This window comes from Malus sylvestris, chromosome 11, assembly GCF_916048215.2.
Source record: "Malus sylvestris chromosome 11, drMalSylv7.2, whole genome shotgun sequence".
In the NCBI taxonomy this organism is placed as follows: Eukaryota; Viridiplantae; Streptophyta; class Magnoliopsida; order Rosales; family Rosaceae; genus Malus; species Malus sylvestris.
In genome coordinates, this window is record NC_062270.1 from 7322355 (window position 1) to 7335242 (window position 12888).

The 12888-nt window shown below is 34.3% G+C and overlaps 1 protein-coding gene and 1 long non-coding RNA gene across 4 annotated transcripts; one reads left to right on the top strand and one right to left on the bottom strand.

The window, feature by feature from the left end:
• The first annotated feature begins 1215 nt into the window (after nucleotides 1–1215).
• Nucleotides 1216–10484, top strand: LOC126589095 (probable disease resistance protein At4g27220). Of its 3 annotated transcripts, XM_050254284.1 has the most exons (9): nucleotides 1216–1414; nucleotides 1532–1648; nucleotides 2148–2266; nucleotides 3210–3305; nucleotides 4419–7162; nucleotides 7275–8036; nucleotides 8127–8770; nucleotides 9297–9373; nucleotides 10269–10484. In XM_050254284.1, the coding sequence occupies exons 5-8, from the start codon at nucleotides 4463–4465 to the stop codon at nucleotides 9346–9348; spliced, it is 4158 nt and encodes a 1385-aa protein (XP_050110241.1). In that variant the 5' UTR covers nucleotides 1216–1414; nucleotides 1532–1648; nucleotides 2148–2266; nucleotides 3210–3305; nucleotides 4419–4462; the 3' UTR covers nucleotides 9349–9373; nucleotides 10269–10484. The 3 variants fall into 3 exon arrangements, with proteins under 3 accessions (XP_050110241.1, XP_050110240.1, XP_050110239.1); XM_050254283.1 differs by lacking the exons at nucleotides 1216–1414; nucleotides 1532–1648; nucleotides 2148–2266; nucleotides 3210–3305 and having other exon boundaries at nucleotides 9270–9373; XM_050254282.1 differs by lacking the exons at nucleotides 1216–1414; nucleotides 1532–1648; nucleotides 2148–2266; nucleotides 3210–3305 and having other exon boundaries at nucleotides 9274–9373.
• A 144-nt stretch (nucleotides 10485–10628) lies between these two features.
• On the bottom strand, nucleotides 10629–11588 carry LOC126589176 (uncharacterized). The gene is made up of 2 exons (XR_007611738.1): nucleotides 11241–11588; nucleotides 10629–10862 (listed from the first exon to the last, which is right to left on the bottom strand). It is a non-coding gene; the product is annotated as an uncharacterized LOC126589176 (long non-coding RNA).
• Nucleotides 11589–12888: the final 1300 nt, after the last annotated feature.

Consider the following 12888-nt stretch of genomic DNA (forward strand, 5'->3'; position numbering starts at 1 on the left):
CCAGTCATTGTCCACATGGGCACCACGTCATCAGTTAACGGGAGACTTAACAGTTTGACTAACGGATGTATGAGACTGTCCCAAAATTTACACTTTAGGTATAACTCTGGGATGAAAAAAACTTGATGTACTAAATGTTGAAAACCACGAAACATGAGGATAGTAAACTGAGATTTACCCAAAAATTAAAGGTAAACTGACAACATAAGGTATAACTCTGGGATGAAAAAAACTTGATGTACTAAATGTTGAAAACCACGAAACATGAGGGTAGTAAACTGAGATTTACCAAAAAATTAAAGGTAAACTGACAACATAAGGTAATCAGCCATGGTAATACAAAATTATTATAAAACTTTGTAGGGTTGTGGAATCTTCATTTTAGTTTTGAATTTCGTTCTGCTTGCGCTCACACGTTCATATTGATGAGCACTACGAGAAAATATTACGATGATCTGTCATACGTGAGTTTTCGCTGAGAATTTTTTTGATGGATTTTGCAATATGGCAGCCATGATTTGCAGAGCCCACCATCGTAAGGCAGGCGAATTGGAGATAATATTATGCTTTTGAAGGAGTGTCTTAAAAATTACCATATAAATAATGGTCCTCCTAGATGTGCCTTGCAGGTGGACATTCTGATAGCTTATGATACCTTGTTGGAAAATGGGGTTACTAGGATTAGGCTGGTTCATAGTTCGATTCCATTTAATTGTAATTGGAAGAAAAAAAAAATTACTAAAAACACTTTCAAACGAATTCGTACAAAATTTATATGTTACGACTAATAGTAAGCCTACTATTGTTCAAAATCGATTACCAATTCTAATTGTGATGTTTGTACCGTGAAACAACGTGATGCCACGAAGAAGATGGCTCAAGCCATGTATTGTCCTTTGAGAAGTTGGGGTTGGGAAGCATTGCATCTAATTTTCTTTCACTTTATCCTTTTCTTGTTAAAGAGAATACCAAATGGTTCGTGAGCAAAGCATCCAAATCTTTTTCACCTTTTTCTTGATAAAGAGAAACACAAAATGGGTTCGAAAGCAATACACCACATTCTCTTTCACTTTGTCCTTTTCTTGTTAAAGGAGGATAAAAATACCTTACTTTAGAATCACCTCCTCTTGAGGTATTGCTTGTTAGATATATTTTATTCCTTCTCTATTTATATTGTTAGAAAACTCTTATTAACCCTTCCCCATTGAAGTTATCTGCTCATATATTTGCATTGTTGAGGTAACATAATTTGTCCTCCTTGTGCATGATACCATTCAACATTCATATTTTCTAGCAAATTCGTGAAGTACCAATACCAGTACTAGACACATGAGTTGTTGCTAAATAAAGCATAGATTTCATAATTTCACTTTTGTTCTGCCGGACAATTACATTGAGTTGATTTACAATACAGGTACATATGTACATCTTGGAAACTTTATTTCTTTTCAATATTTATCGTTTTAGGTGTTTCTTTTTACCCCTGTGTGACTAAGAAACTAAAGTGTTGAATTTACATTATATTTTCTAGCAAATTCGTGAAGCACCAGGTCTAGTACTAGACATATTGTTGTTGAACAAGGCATAGATTTCAGAATTTCATTTTTTTCTCTGCCGAACAGTTGCATTGGGTTGATTTACAATACAGGTACGTATGTACTTCTTAGAAACTCCATTTCTTTTCAATATTTATTGTTTTAGGTGTTTGTACTATATGTTATTGTGTTTTGATGTTCAACCACGTCAGCTAATCCACCCTTACAATCGAATTTTTATTTTTCTCATCGCAATACAAAAAGTTTGAAATCGCTTCCGCTATATGGTGGTGAAATGTAAACTATTCGAAATTTGCATACTGTAAAATAATAAAGAGTAAATAAATATACACATGCACTGAAACCATCAACTGAAAATATGACTTTACCCCTTAAAATTCAATTTTCTTTTACTAAAACTCATCATATTATATTTTCCTAACAAAAACTCAATGACTTTACATGTATATTTTTTTTGCTTCTCCTGTTTATATTGTTAGAAAGCTCTGATTAACTCTTCGCCATAGAAGTTTTCTGCTCATATATATTTGCATTGATGTGCATGATCTGCCCTCCTTATGCATGCTAACATTCAGCATTCAAATTTTCTAGCAAATTTGTGAAGCACCACTACCAGTACCTGACATATGACTTGTTGCTGAACAAGGCATAGATTTCAAAATTTCAATTTTAATTTGCCGGACAATTGATTGCGTTGATTTACGATACAGGTACGTACGAACTTTTCGAAAACTCTATTTCTTTCCATGATTTGTTGTTTCTGACCAAGAAACAAAAGTGTTAATTTAACATTCTAGTACCCGCCAAATATTGTATTTCGGCTGAGCTCCAACACTATGACTAGGCGCCAACTCAACAATTTTATTGATTAGCTTTTGACTTCACATAGTTTTGTATTTTTAGCTGTCTAAAATACCCCTAGTAACTTATGTCAAATTAAAAACAAATTTTAAAATCATGATTTCATTGCATATTAATAATAATAGGATATGATGCTAGGGTTTTCATTTGTTTTATTTTTTTCCCTTTTAAATTCCTTAGTTGCTTTTCAAATTTGCAAAAATTAGGATTTTTTTTGGTTTAGTTTTTCCGTTTTCAAAATATGTGAGCATTAGTTACCAACAAAATATAAGAATGTTATTTTTTTCCAAAATTATTTAATTATATTCTATATAAATATAGGTAAATTATTTCTCTACACATATATAATAACAATAAAATGTGGTTAATGTATGTAATAATACATGCAAAATAATTTACCTTATAATTTACCTTCAACATAAAGGATATGATTTGGTTCAGGATTTATTTTACCTATATTTCACATATAGGTATAGGTAAATTATGAAAGATTCATTTTTTTTTTAATTTTTTTTTATTTTTATTTTTGTCTTTTGGCTTAACATATATAGATAAGTAAATCATTTTTTGTCATTTGGTTTGATATAAAGGATGTCATATGTCATTTGGTTCAAAAAAATATAAGTAAATTATTTTATGAAGATTATCATTATATAATAATAATAAAAAGGAGAATATATATATATTGTTTCAATTATGTAAATAGTTTGTAATATGAGGTTATTTCTTTGTCTACATGTCAATGGATTTAGATTCCGTTTACAAGAGTTAATACCAAACATACAATTTCAGTTGCCCTTGGACAGAAGCCACTAAATGAGTAAAGGACAACGGGACGAAACAACCTTCTACCTGGCCTATGTACCTTGCCACTTTCAATAAAAACAGGTGTGTTTCAATTTGATATTTAAATATATGTGGATTTTGGGCTACCCATTGTGTGACTTTGCCGAACTCCCCCTCCTATTAATGTAAAAATATCGATGTACTAAAAAATATATATGTGGATTTTTGTTTAAAAAGTAAAATTACAAAGGTCTATTTCTAAAGAACCCTATGTATCAACAACAATTTCAACTAATTCAAGTCCAGCAACACAATAAACTCAAATAAAAATTCAATTATTTTAAACACAGTGATGATCTTATATTCAAAGATAATTTTGATCTAGGTGCTTGATTTTTGAATTTGATAGACCCAACATCCCTAGCTTTTAGACTTTTTATTAAACTACTTTCTACAATTTTGGTGCCACGATTTTTAAAACGTCCTCTTTCTAAAATTCAAAATAACATGAACTGTCATTAATCCACCAATTTATTCCAGAAACAATATCCAAAGCTCCTAAATCTAGCCTTCTTTAAACCAAAATTATTATTATTACTCCAACATAAAAATACATAATTATTAAGTTATCAATCAATGATATGTACCAAAAATTAAAATTATACATACCAAAAACTAAAATGAAACGTACCATTAACTAAAATAAAACATACCAAATACTAAAACTAAACATACCAATCAATGATATGTGCACAACTGAACATACCAAAAAACAAAATTAAGTATGAAAACCAATAATAAACGTACCAATAATGTATACAAAATAATTCTCTTAATAAAATGTATATATAACAATTTAAAAAAATATAAACATCCACCATTTTCGTTATCTTGAACGTAAAATTATATTTTAATTTTAGGAGAAAAAATATTTTGTACGAAAAAATTATTAAAAAGAGAATTGGATAAATATATTGAATGAAAAACCAAGATTATCTCCAAAAAAAAATATTTTGTCATGGATATTTTTTGATAGATCTTTGTGACGCATTTCGAACTAATACTAACTAATTGTTAGTCAAGTGAGAAATTTTCTAATTAGAGAAAAAGGGCCTAAATTTGAATCGTAACTCCAACTTTGATAAAATAAAAATAAAAATAAAATACCACTTAGATTTAAACAGGACAAAAATATCTAATATTGTGTTGGGGTAGTGCTTCTTTGGTTTTAGGTAGTAGATCTTTGATTTCAGAAGGAAATGGAAATTATAATTGCAATTGCCTCAAAAATTGGAGAGTCATTGGTCGCACCAATAGGAACAGAGTCTGCCTATTTGATTAATAACCATTCCAACCTAGAAAATCTTAAGCGTGAGATAAAAAAGCTCTGTGACAAGAAAAATGAAGTGCAGGGATGGGTAAATGCTGCCAAAAGGAACGGTAAATTTATCCACCCTGATATTCAGAGTTGGCTAAAGAATGTGGACGAAATGATCCAAAAAGTGTCGCATTTTGAGGTTGAGATTAACAGGAAAAGGCGATGTATGTATCGATGGAGCTTGAGTCGGAAAGCCTATAAGATTACACAACATGTTCTCCAGCTCCAAAACGAAGGAACATTTGAAAATGTGGCCCATGCTGCACCTTCACAAGAGATATGGTCAACATTCAAAGACGGATTTAAACATTTCAAGTCTAGAATGGCAAACATGAATGAGGTGATAGAGGGTTTGAAGAGGGAAGAAGTAAGAATGATCGGGATTTGTGGAATGGGGGGTGTGGGTAAAACCACAATGGCGAAAGAAATCATCAAAAGATTAGCAGAACTGAACATGTTTGATAAAACTGTAATGGCAACTGTGTCTCAAAGCCCAAGTATTAAGACGATCCAGTTGGACATTGCAGCACAAATAGATTTGAAATTTGATGAGGATTCTGAGTCCGGAAGAGCACTAAAGCTGCATGACAGACTCATGGAAATAAGGAGGATCCTGATTGTGTTAGATGATGTATGGAGAGAGCTTAATTTTGAGGCTATAGGACTTCCTTATGCACATACTCATAAAGGGTGCAAAATTTTGTTGACATCACGGAATTTGGAAGTCTGCGATGCGATGGAAAGTCAACAAATTATTGCAGTCCCAACTTTAACAACAGAAGAATCACGGGAGCTCTTTAGAGAAATCGTAGGTGAATCCTTCGATGATCCAGATTTCCATTCCATTGCAGAAGAGGTCGTAAATGAATGTGGAGGTTTACCTATTGCTATTGTAACTGTTGGAAAAGCCCTAGAAAAGAAAAAGAAGCACGAATGGGTTAATGCCCTTAATCAGCTGCGAAAATCTATCCCAGAGAACATCCCTGGACTAGACGGCAAAGTTTATTCGAGCATAAAATGGAGTTATGATAGATTGGAGAGTGATGAAGCCAAGTCATGTCTTTTACTTTGTTGTTTATTTCCAGAAGATTATAGCATTGCAATTGAGGATTTGGTTCGATATGGGTGGGGTCGAAGATATTTTAGCAACAGCGATACTTTGGAAGAAGCAAGAAATAGAGTGCATTCTTTGGTTGACCAACTAAAAAGAAGGTTTTTGTTACTAGATGGTGGCTGGAGTGGGCCTACAAAAATGCATGACATAGTTCGCGATGTTGCCATATCAATTGCTTCAAGAGATCCACATGGATTTCTTATAAGAAGTCATGCTGAAAATAATGGGTGGCCAAATTTAGCTACATATGATCCTTACACTACAATCTCACTTGTTGGAAATCCGAAGATTCCAGTTGGTTTGAAGTGCCCAAAACTTGAGCTTCTACAGACGATGAAAGGACGTTTTTCAGAAGGTAGCATGGACATCCTTGGTAATGCGTTGAAAGAACTGAAAGTTCTAGCTTTGGTGGAAATGGAAGGTTTAGGCTCATTAAGATCACTAGGAGTACTGAAGGACCTGCGGACCTTGCGCTTAGATGGGTCCAAATTTGATGGCATGTCTACTGATGTTATTGGGAGTTTGGAGAATTTAGAAATCCTCAGCTTTCGGGATTGTCATTCCATGCTTGAATTGCCGAGGGAAATTGGACGACTTAAACAGTTAAGGTTGTTAGATACGACAAACTGCAGGAATCTTGAGGTGATTCCACATGGTATCTTATCCAGCTTATGTAGACTTGAAGAGTTGTATATGTTTGGTAGCTTTTATAAATGGGAAATTGGAACAGGAAGAGAAGAGAAGGGGATGGCAAGCATTTCTGAGGTGATGTCTCTGTCTGATCATATGAAGGTTCTAGCCATAAATATACCCCCCAATGTCATCCACTTGTTGCCAAAAGACATAGTCTTGAAAAGCCCAACAATAAAATTCAGTATATGCTTCGCAACATCGGCAATGTATTTTCCGGAGATGACAACTTATGCATTCGAAAATTGTTTGGTGATTGATGAAAGTGATGCAAGGGAGTTGGAGAGTCAAGCAGTTAGACTTTTGTTGAAAAAATCTAAAAAATTGCGTTTGTGCAATGTTAAGAATTTATCCACCCTCACTGATTTAGACCAAGAAGGATTTCAAGATTTGAAATATTTGTCTCTTATGGGTTGTCCAAATATCGAGTATCTTGCCAATGGAACAAGTGGGACTCAGCAGACACTCTTTCCTCGCATACAGTCAGATAGTCAGCTTCCGGATAGTTTTTTGTCCAACCTAAGAATGCTTCACTTGGTAAATTGTGGTGTCTTAAAATACGCCTTTTCATTATCAGTAGCGAGAAACTTGGTACAACTCATGAGACTAGATATTTATAAATGTGATCAAATGGAAGAAATTGTGTGGAAGCAGGGGAGGGAACTTGTGGAGGAAGCCGATATGATATTTTTCCATAAATTAACCAATTTGACTCTCTGCCGTCTACAGAGTTTGGTTGGTTTCTTCCAAGCCAACAAGCTATACTCCAACCAAGAGGTATGTCCCACTCTCCAATCCCTATAATATGAGGAGAAAATTTGAAATTGTTACGAAATGCTTAAGTTGGTGTATAGTTTTTCTTTAACTGATAATGATTTTTCTTTTTCAGGAAACAACGGCAAGGGTTGAGCATCAATCTGCAGGAATATTTGAAAAAGCAATATTTCCATCAAAGTGCATTTCATGGTTTCCAAGTTTAGAACATGTAGTATTGGAGGATATGAAGTTTGAAGGCGTGCTATTTGATCTGAAAATCCATAAAATTATGGATGGCCAGACAAATCCAACATTTCCTCAGTTACGTAAGTTGGCGATACTTGATTGTGCGTTTACACACTTGTGGAAAAACATTCCGTCTGGATTTCAAGGCTTCCAAAATTTGAGATATTTGGTAATGAGAGAATGTTATGGTCTAGAATACGTGTTCTCGCATTTAATTGCCCGAGAACTTTTGAATCTTGAAGAGGTGAAGATATCAAAATGTCCGGACATGGAAACTATAGTCAAAATCACAGAGGAAAATGAAGACAAGGTGACAAAAGACATGATTTTGTTTCCGAAACTGCACACATTTGAACTAAAATACCTGCCTTGTCTCACAAGTCTTTGTCCAGAGGTATCTACATTTCTATGGTCATCCACAAAAATTATGCACGTGGTAAAATGCGAAAAATTGAAGACATTGGGTGCTGTAATTCCAAAAAGAAAGAAGTTGGAGAACAAGTGTGGGAAGGATTCAGCAAGTCATGATTTCAGTACTTCTCCAACACGTTCATCAAATTGGTGCCCTGCTGGATGTGGATGCATACCATATTCAAGAGCAAACGCCGACCGCTCCATTGAAATATTGCCACGTCCAATTAATTTGGAGGTATGCTTTTAAATTAGGTTCAATTAACCTCTATACGTACAACTTTTAATTAGTATTGTATCACCTTGTTGATCATGTTTAATTTTCTAGGTTACACCAACTAACCTTGAGGACTCAAATGATGATGATAATCTCGAAAATCTTATGGTATTTAACTGCGATTCAATGGAAGTGATTTTCCAAGTCAAGGGACCGAAGCATGAAGAAAGTAGTCACTCCCTTGAAGCATTCAATAAATTGAGGTCCTTGCAGTTATCTAACTTGCCAAGTTTAACGCAAGTTTGGGAGACGAGTAGTTCACAACCGATGTTGACAAGAAGCAGCTTCGGAAACTTGAAATCGCTGCGGGTCAATCTTTGCAACCAGTTGAAATACTTGTTTTCATCGTCCATAGTCAAACTTCTTGTGAGTATAGAGGACATGGAAGTAGAGAACTGTGAGCAGATGGAAGAAATCGTGGCCGCAGAAAAAGAAACCGATGAAATAATTACATTACCTAAAGTGAAGTTCATCAGGCTTGAAAGTCTGCCAAAACTCAAGTATTTTTGTGGTGAAGCTTATACTTTGAAGTTGCCGTCTTTGGAGTTATTGGAGGTTATGACGGTCCAAAGCTTAAGGCTATTTAATCCTAAGCATGTTGACACACATCCTCGATTGCAAGTACGCACCGAGTTGGGAGTGGCTCAATGGATAGGAGACCTCAATGCCACTCTAAGGAATATTTATGACACAAGGTATGCTTTCAATTAATGTTTCTAATTTAGTCACTTTTGTGTCCGCCTGGAAGACCGCATCATCACTATACAACCACTGAACCAACAAAGATTTTCTCCTAAACAATGACGTCAATATATAAACTTTTCGAGACTACAGTAATTCTTCAAGCTGTTTGTTCCAACTCTTTCGATCCTTGATGCATGCGTGGGATTTCTAATGTTTTTACGAAGGACTGAAGAATATGCTCAATCTTAAATTTCTATTTATTCAACCAACAAATACGTTCTGGTTTTGAGCTACAAGCATAATATGGCAAACACCACCACCAAAATTTTGACTACAAATTTAGGGCAAGCATAATCAACAGTTCATATTTAGTTTGACAAAGGTGTTCTCAAAATTTAGTCAAATACCATATGTACGTGCATATGTTCACACTAAAGTGTATTACGTAATTTTATTTTTTAAAACTCAATTCTATCTCAAGAAAACATATGTCTTTTATTTCTAAAACAGGAAGGATAACGATGACGAATTGTACAGTGAGGATGAAAATGAAGATGACGAATTCCATGGGGAGGATGAAGATGACTAACACAATTGATTGATCAAGCACAAAGGTTAGCATGTTTCCATCTCCAACTTCTTCTAGGTTTAGTAAAAACCGATGAAATTATCTATAAAGTACCCAAAAAATTATTCTACCATGTTTTAAAGAATATATACATACATGGATAGTAGTTAAAAAATTGAACAATAAGGATAGTCGAACCACATTCTGCTACCTAATTCATTTTTTCGAGGTACCCAATGCAAGTCGATCTATAATATGCACTCTAAAAGTACTAACCTTGAGAAGCCATTGATATGAACAAGATTGAACCATGATCAGCAACGAACAAGCAAAGATCTTCATCTCTCTCTACACGCCTTATGCACTCCTATATGGGGTAGTGTTTTGTGCTAGAATAATGTGTATAAAAGTGGGACCTAAGCCTCATATTTATAGGTGAGAGTATTATGTTTCTTGCCCATAAAGAAAACCCTAATACAGATCTTTAGCACCTCTAAAATCCATGACCTAATAGGATAGATATTCCCAAAAATTATTGCTATACTTCACCATAAGTAATCCGGAATAATCAAATATTACCTCCTTTCTTTTATCCTTAATCAATTAGGACTCCTAAATAGATGTAAGCCCAATAAGGGTCTTACACCCAATAGCAATTAAGATGGAAGAAGCTTTTCGGATTAGCAACTGCCTCAAGAAACCTTTATCAGATTCCACAATAATATTGGAATAACCTTTTTCTGTTAGCATGTCTCACCTGATCTACAACAAGCATAACCGTTTTGAGAAACACATATACAATAAACATAACCGTAGTGCTAAGTGACTTGAAAATTAATTTGGTCCTTAAACCGCTATATTCTGAAACACATATACAATAAGTATTACCATTTGAACTTATTCCAATTTCAGTGATTTCTAATATTCTCCAATGCATGCAGGACAAGAGTTTACAGAACGTTGTGGCTTCAGCAATTCGTTTACCATATCATATGTACAAGCCAATAAAAGGTCATTTGTTGCACCAGAATTTCATTCCAAAAATACTATTTATGTTGCTTATTTGATGTATTATAAATTTCGATTGTGATTATTAATGTTTGTTTCTAAATTAGTGTTTGCTTATTTGTTATGGTAATTTGGAAAAGTTGTCTCTAGCTACCAATATTTGCATTTCAATTTGTAATGCTAAAAGTTCTGTAATACCATAGACGTGTAAGATGAATGACATGCTGGTAGAATGACACGTGTAATATTGATCATGTGTAGGCTAAATAATATTATGATACACTATAATAATATGATCATTCACTATAAGGCCTGATATTAATTCATAAAATCTGGTTTTCCCCTAAACGTAACGGAAATCATATTTATCTAGGCATGCTTAATATTTGATAAAGAAAAAACGTTTCTTAAATAAATGTCCGCTCACACCTCCGGCTAGCTCTCCCTTGAGGAGCCTTGTCTACCAAATAGGTAAGTTCAAGCAACCTCAAGAGAGAATTTCCTCCACATTAAGTCTTAAACATCTACTGGACAGCACGCAATTCAAAACCAAAGTAAGCTGCTGAATACAAATACAATAAACAAGGAATCAGGCTAAGCTATTGTCTTCATCATAACATGATTTTGGCCCCCATTTTCTAATTTCCTACCACATTTTCACATTTTCACATTTTATAATTCCTATTCACAACAATACAAGGTTCTACAGAGTTCAATCCCACAGCATGTTATAGACATGCTTCAACTATCAACCGGGAACGTAATCGTTAGGGGTTTCAACAACTTCACTGATACAACAATTACTATAAGTCTCATCTCCGACATTCATACAGAAAATCGAATAAAATTCGAAATCAAGAATCAATCCCAAAACTGAAAGTTGAAAATTTGGAAAAAGAACTTACATTGGAGAACAGCCCATGAGAAGAGGATCATTTCTACCTCTTGGGTCGAGCTCCTATTCCGGCGACATTGGCCGGAAGTTGGCCGGAAAACTCTGGGTCACCGTTTTTTAAATTAGAAATTGAGGAAAATCGCCTACGAAGTTATAGAATGGGGATTGGGTAAAGGACGGCAAGAGCCATCTGGATGTGTAGTTTGACAGGCGTTGGTGACCGGTGAACGACGGAGATGTTGCGTCGGCAGTCGTCAGCTCGCTTAAGAGAAGAGGGAGAGAGGATGCGGGAGGGAGGAAGGACAAAAAGAAAAGGAAAGGAAAGGAAATAAAGAAATTTAAAATAGGGATGAAAAATAAAGGTAGCGGGCATCATAACGTAATCAGCCATGGTAATACAAAATTATCATATTATCCTTAAACTTTGTAATTCCATAAAATCTTCGTATTGATGCGCACTACGAGAAAATATTAAGATGATATATCTTATGTGAGTTTTCGCTGAGAATATTTTGATGGATTTAGCAATATGGCATCCATGATTTGCATAGCCCATCATGGCAGAGCTCGGTATCACCCTGACTTGTGGAGCCATCATCGAAAAGAAGAACATGGAAAGTTCAATTCTTGTCTTTTTCTTATATAACGATGCCGTTTTAGTGAACTGAATGTTTCGATTCCAACATCTAAAATACCACAATTGGAATTTTTCCATACTATAATTAGATTGTATTTTAAAATTAAGAAGTTTTGGATTGAATTACCATTACCAAAAATGTGAGCATTGGTCACAATATCATGTTGCTTTATGTTGTATTTCGTTAGAGATCATAATTAAACAATCACCCCTTTTGTGTCTCCCTCCAAAAGCTCAAATTGAAACCTGAACTCCCTAGTCGAACAAAAAAAAAAAAAAAAAAAAGACTGAACTCCCTAGCAAATCAAAGCCCAATTTGACAACCAAGATCTTCATTGTTCGAGCATCAATGTTCTCTAAAATTTGCTATGAGCAACCCGTCATGAAATTTCCTTCTTGGACATCTCATAAAATTAGAATGGTACAAAGAAGATTAGTGTCACTCCTAAGCTAGGATTACACGTGTGAATCGCAAAATAGTTCCTCCTCCACTTTTTGATTCTCTCTTTCACCTAACAATATTTTACTCTACCTTTTCACCCTAAGTAAGAAATGAGCCTTTGTCAGCATCTTTTGCTCTATTTAATTGAACTACAAATTTTGATTGTCTAAATATTATATTAAACTACAAATAATATTGATATTATATATATTTACAATGTGACTGGAATTGTAGTACCAACATATCTGTCTTGGAATAAATTTTGTTGTCTATGAAGTGGCCTACTCGACCGTCTTTGATACTCTTTAGGGCTGGTTTGGTATTGCTGTGCTTTGAAAAAAAACTGCTTCTGCTGGAATTGTAGTACCAACATATCTGGTTTGGTATTGTTGTCTATGAAAAAAAGCTGTTTCTGGTTTGGTAAGTTTTTTTGTAAAAGTGCTTTTTGAAAAAAAAAAAAAAAAAGCAGTATGATAGTGTTTAGTAAAATTTTATGTAAAACAGTTGTGACTCGCCTCTTGAAAAAAAAAAGCTGGTTTTGAGAAGCTACATTTTGCTGCTTCTGCTTTTTGCCACTTT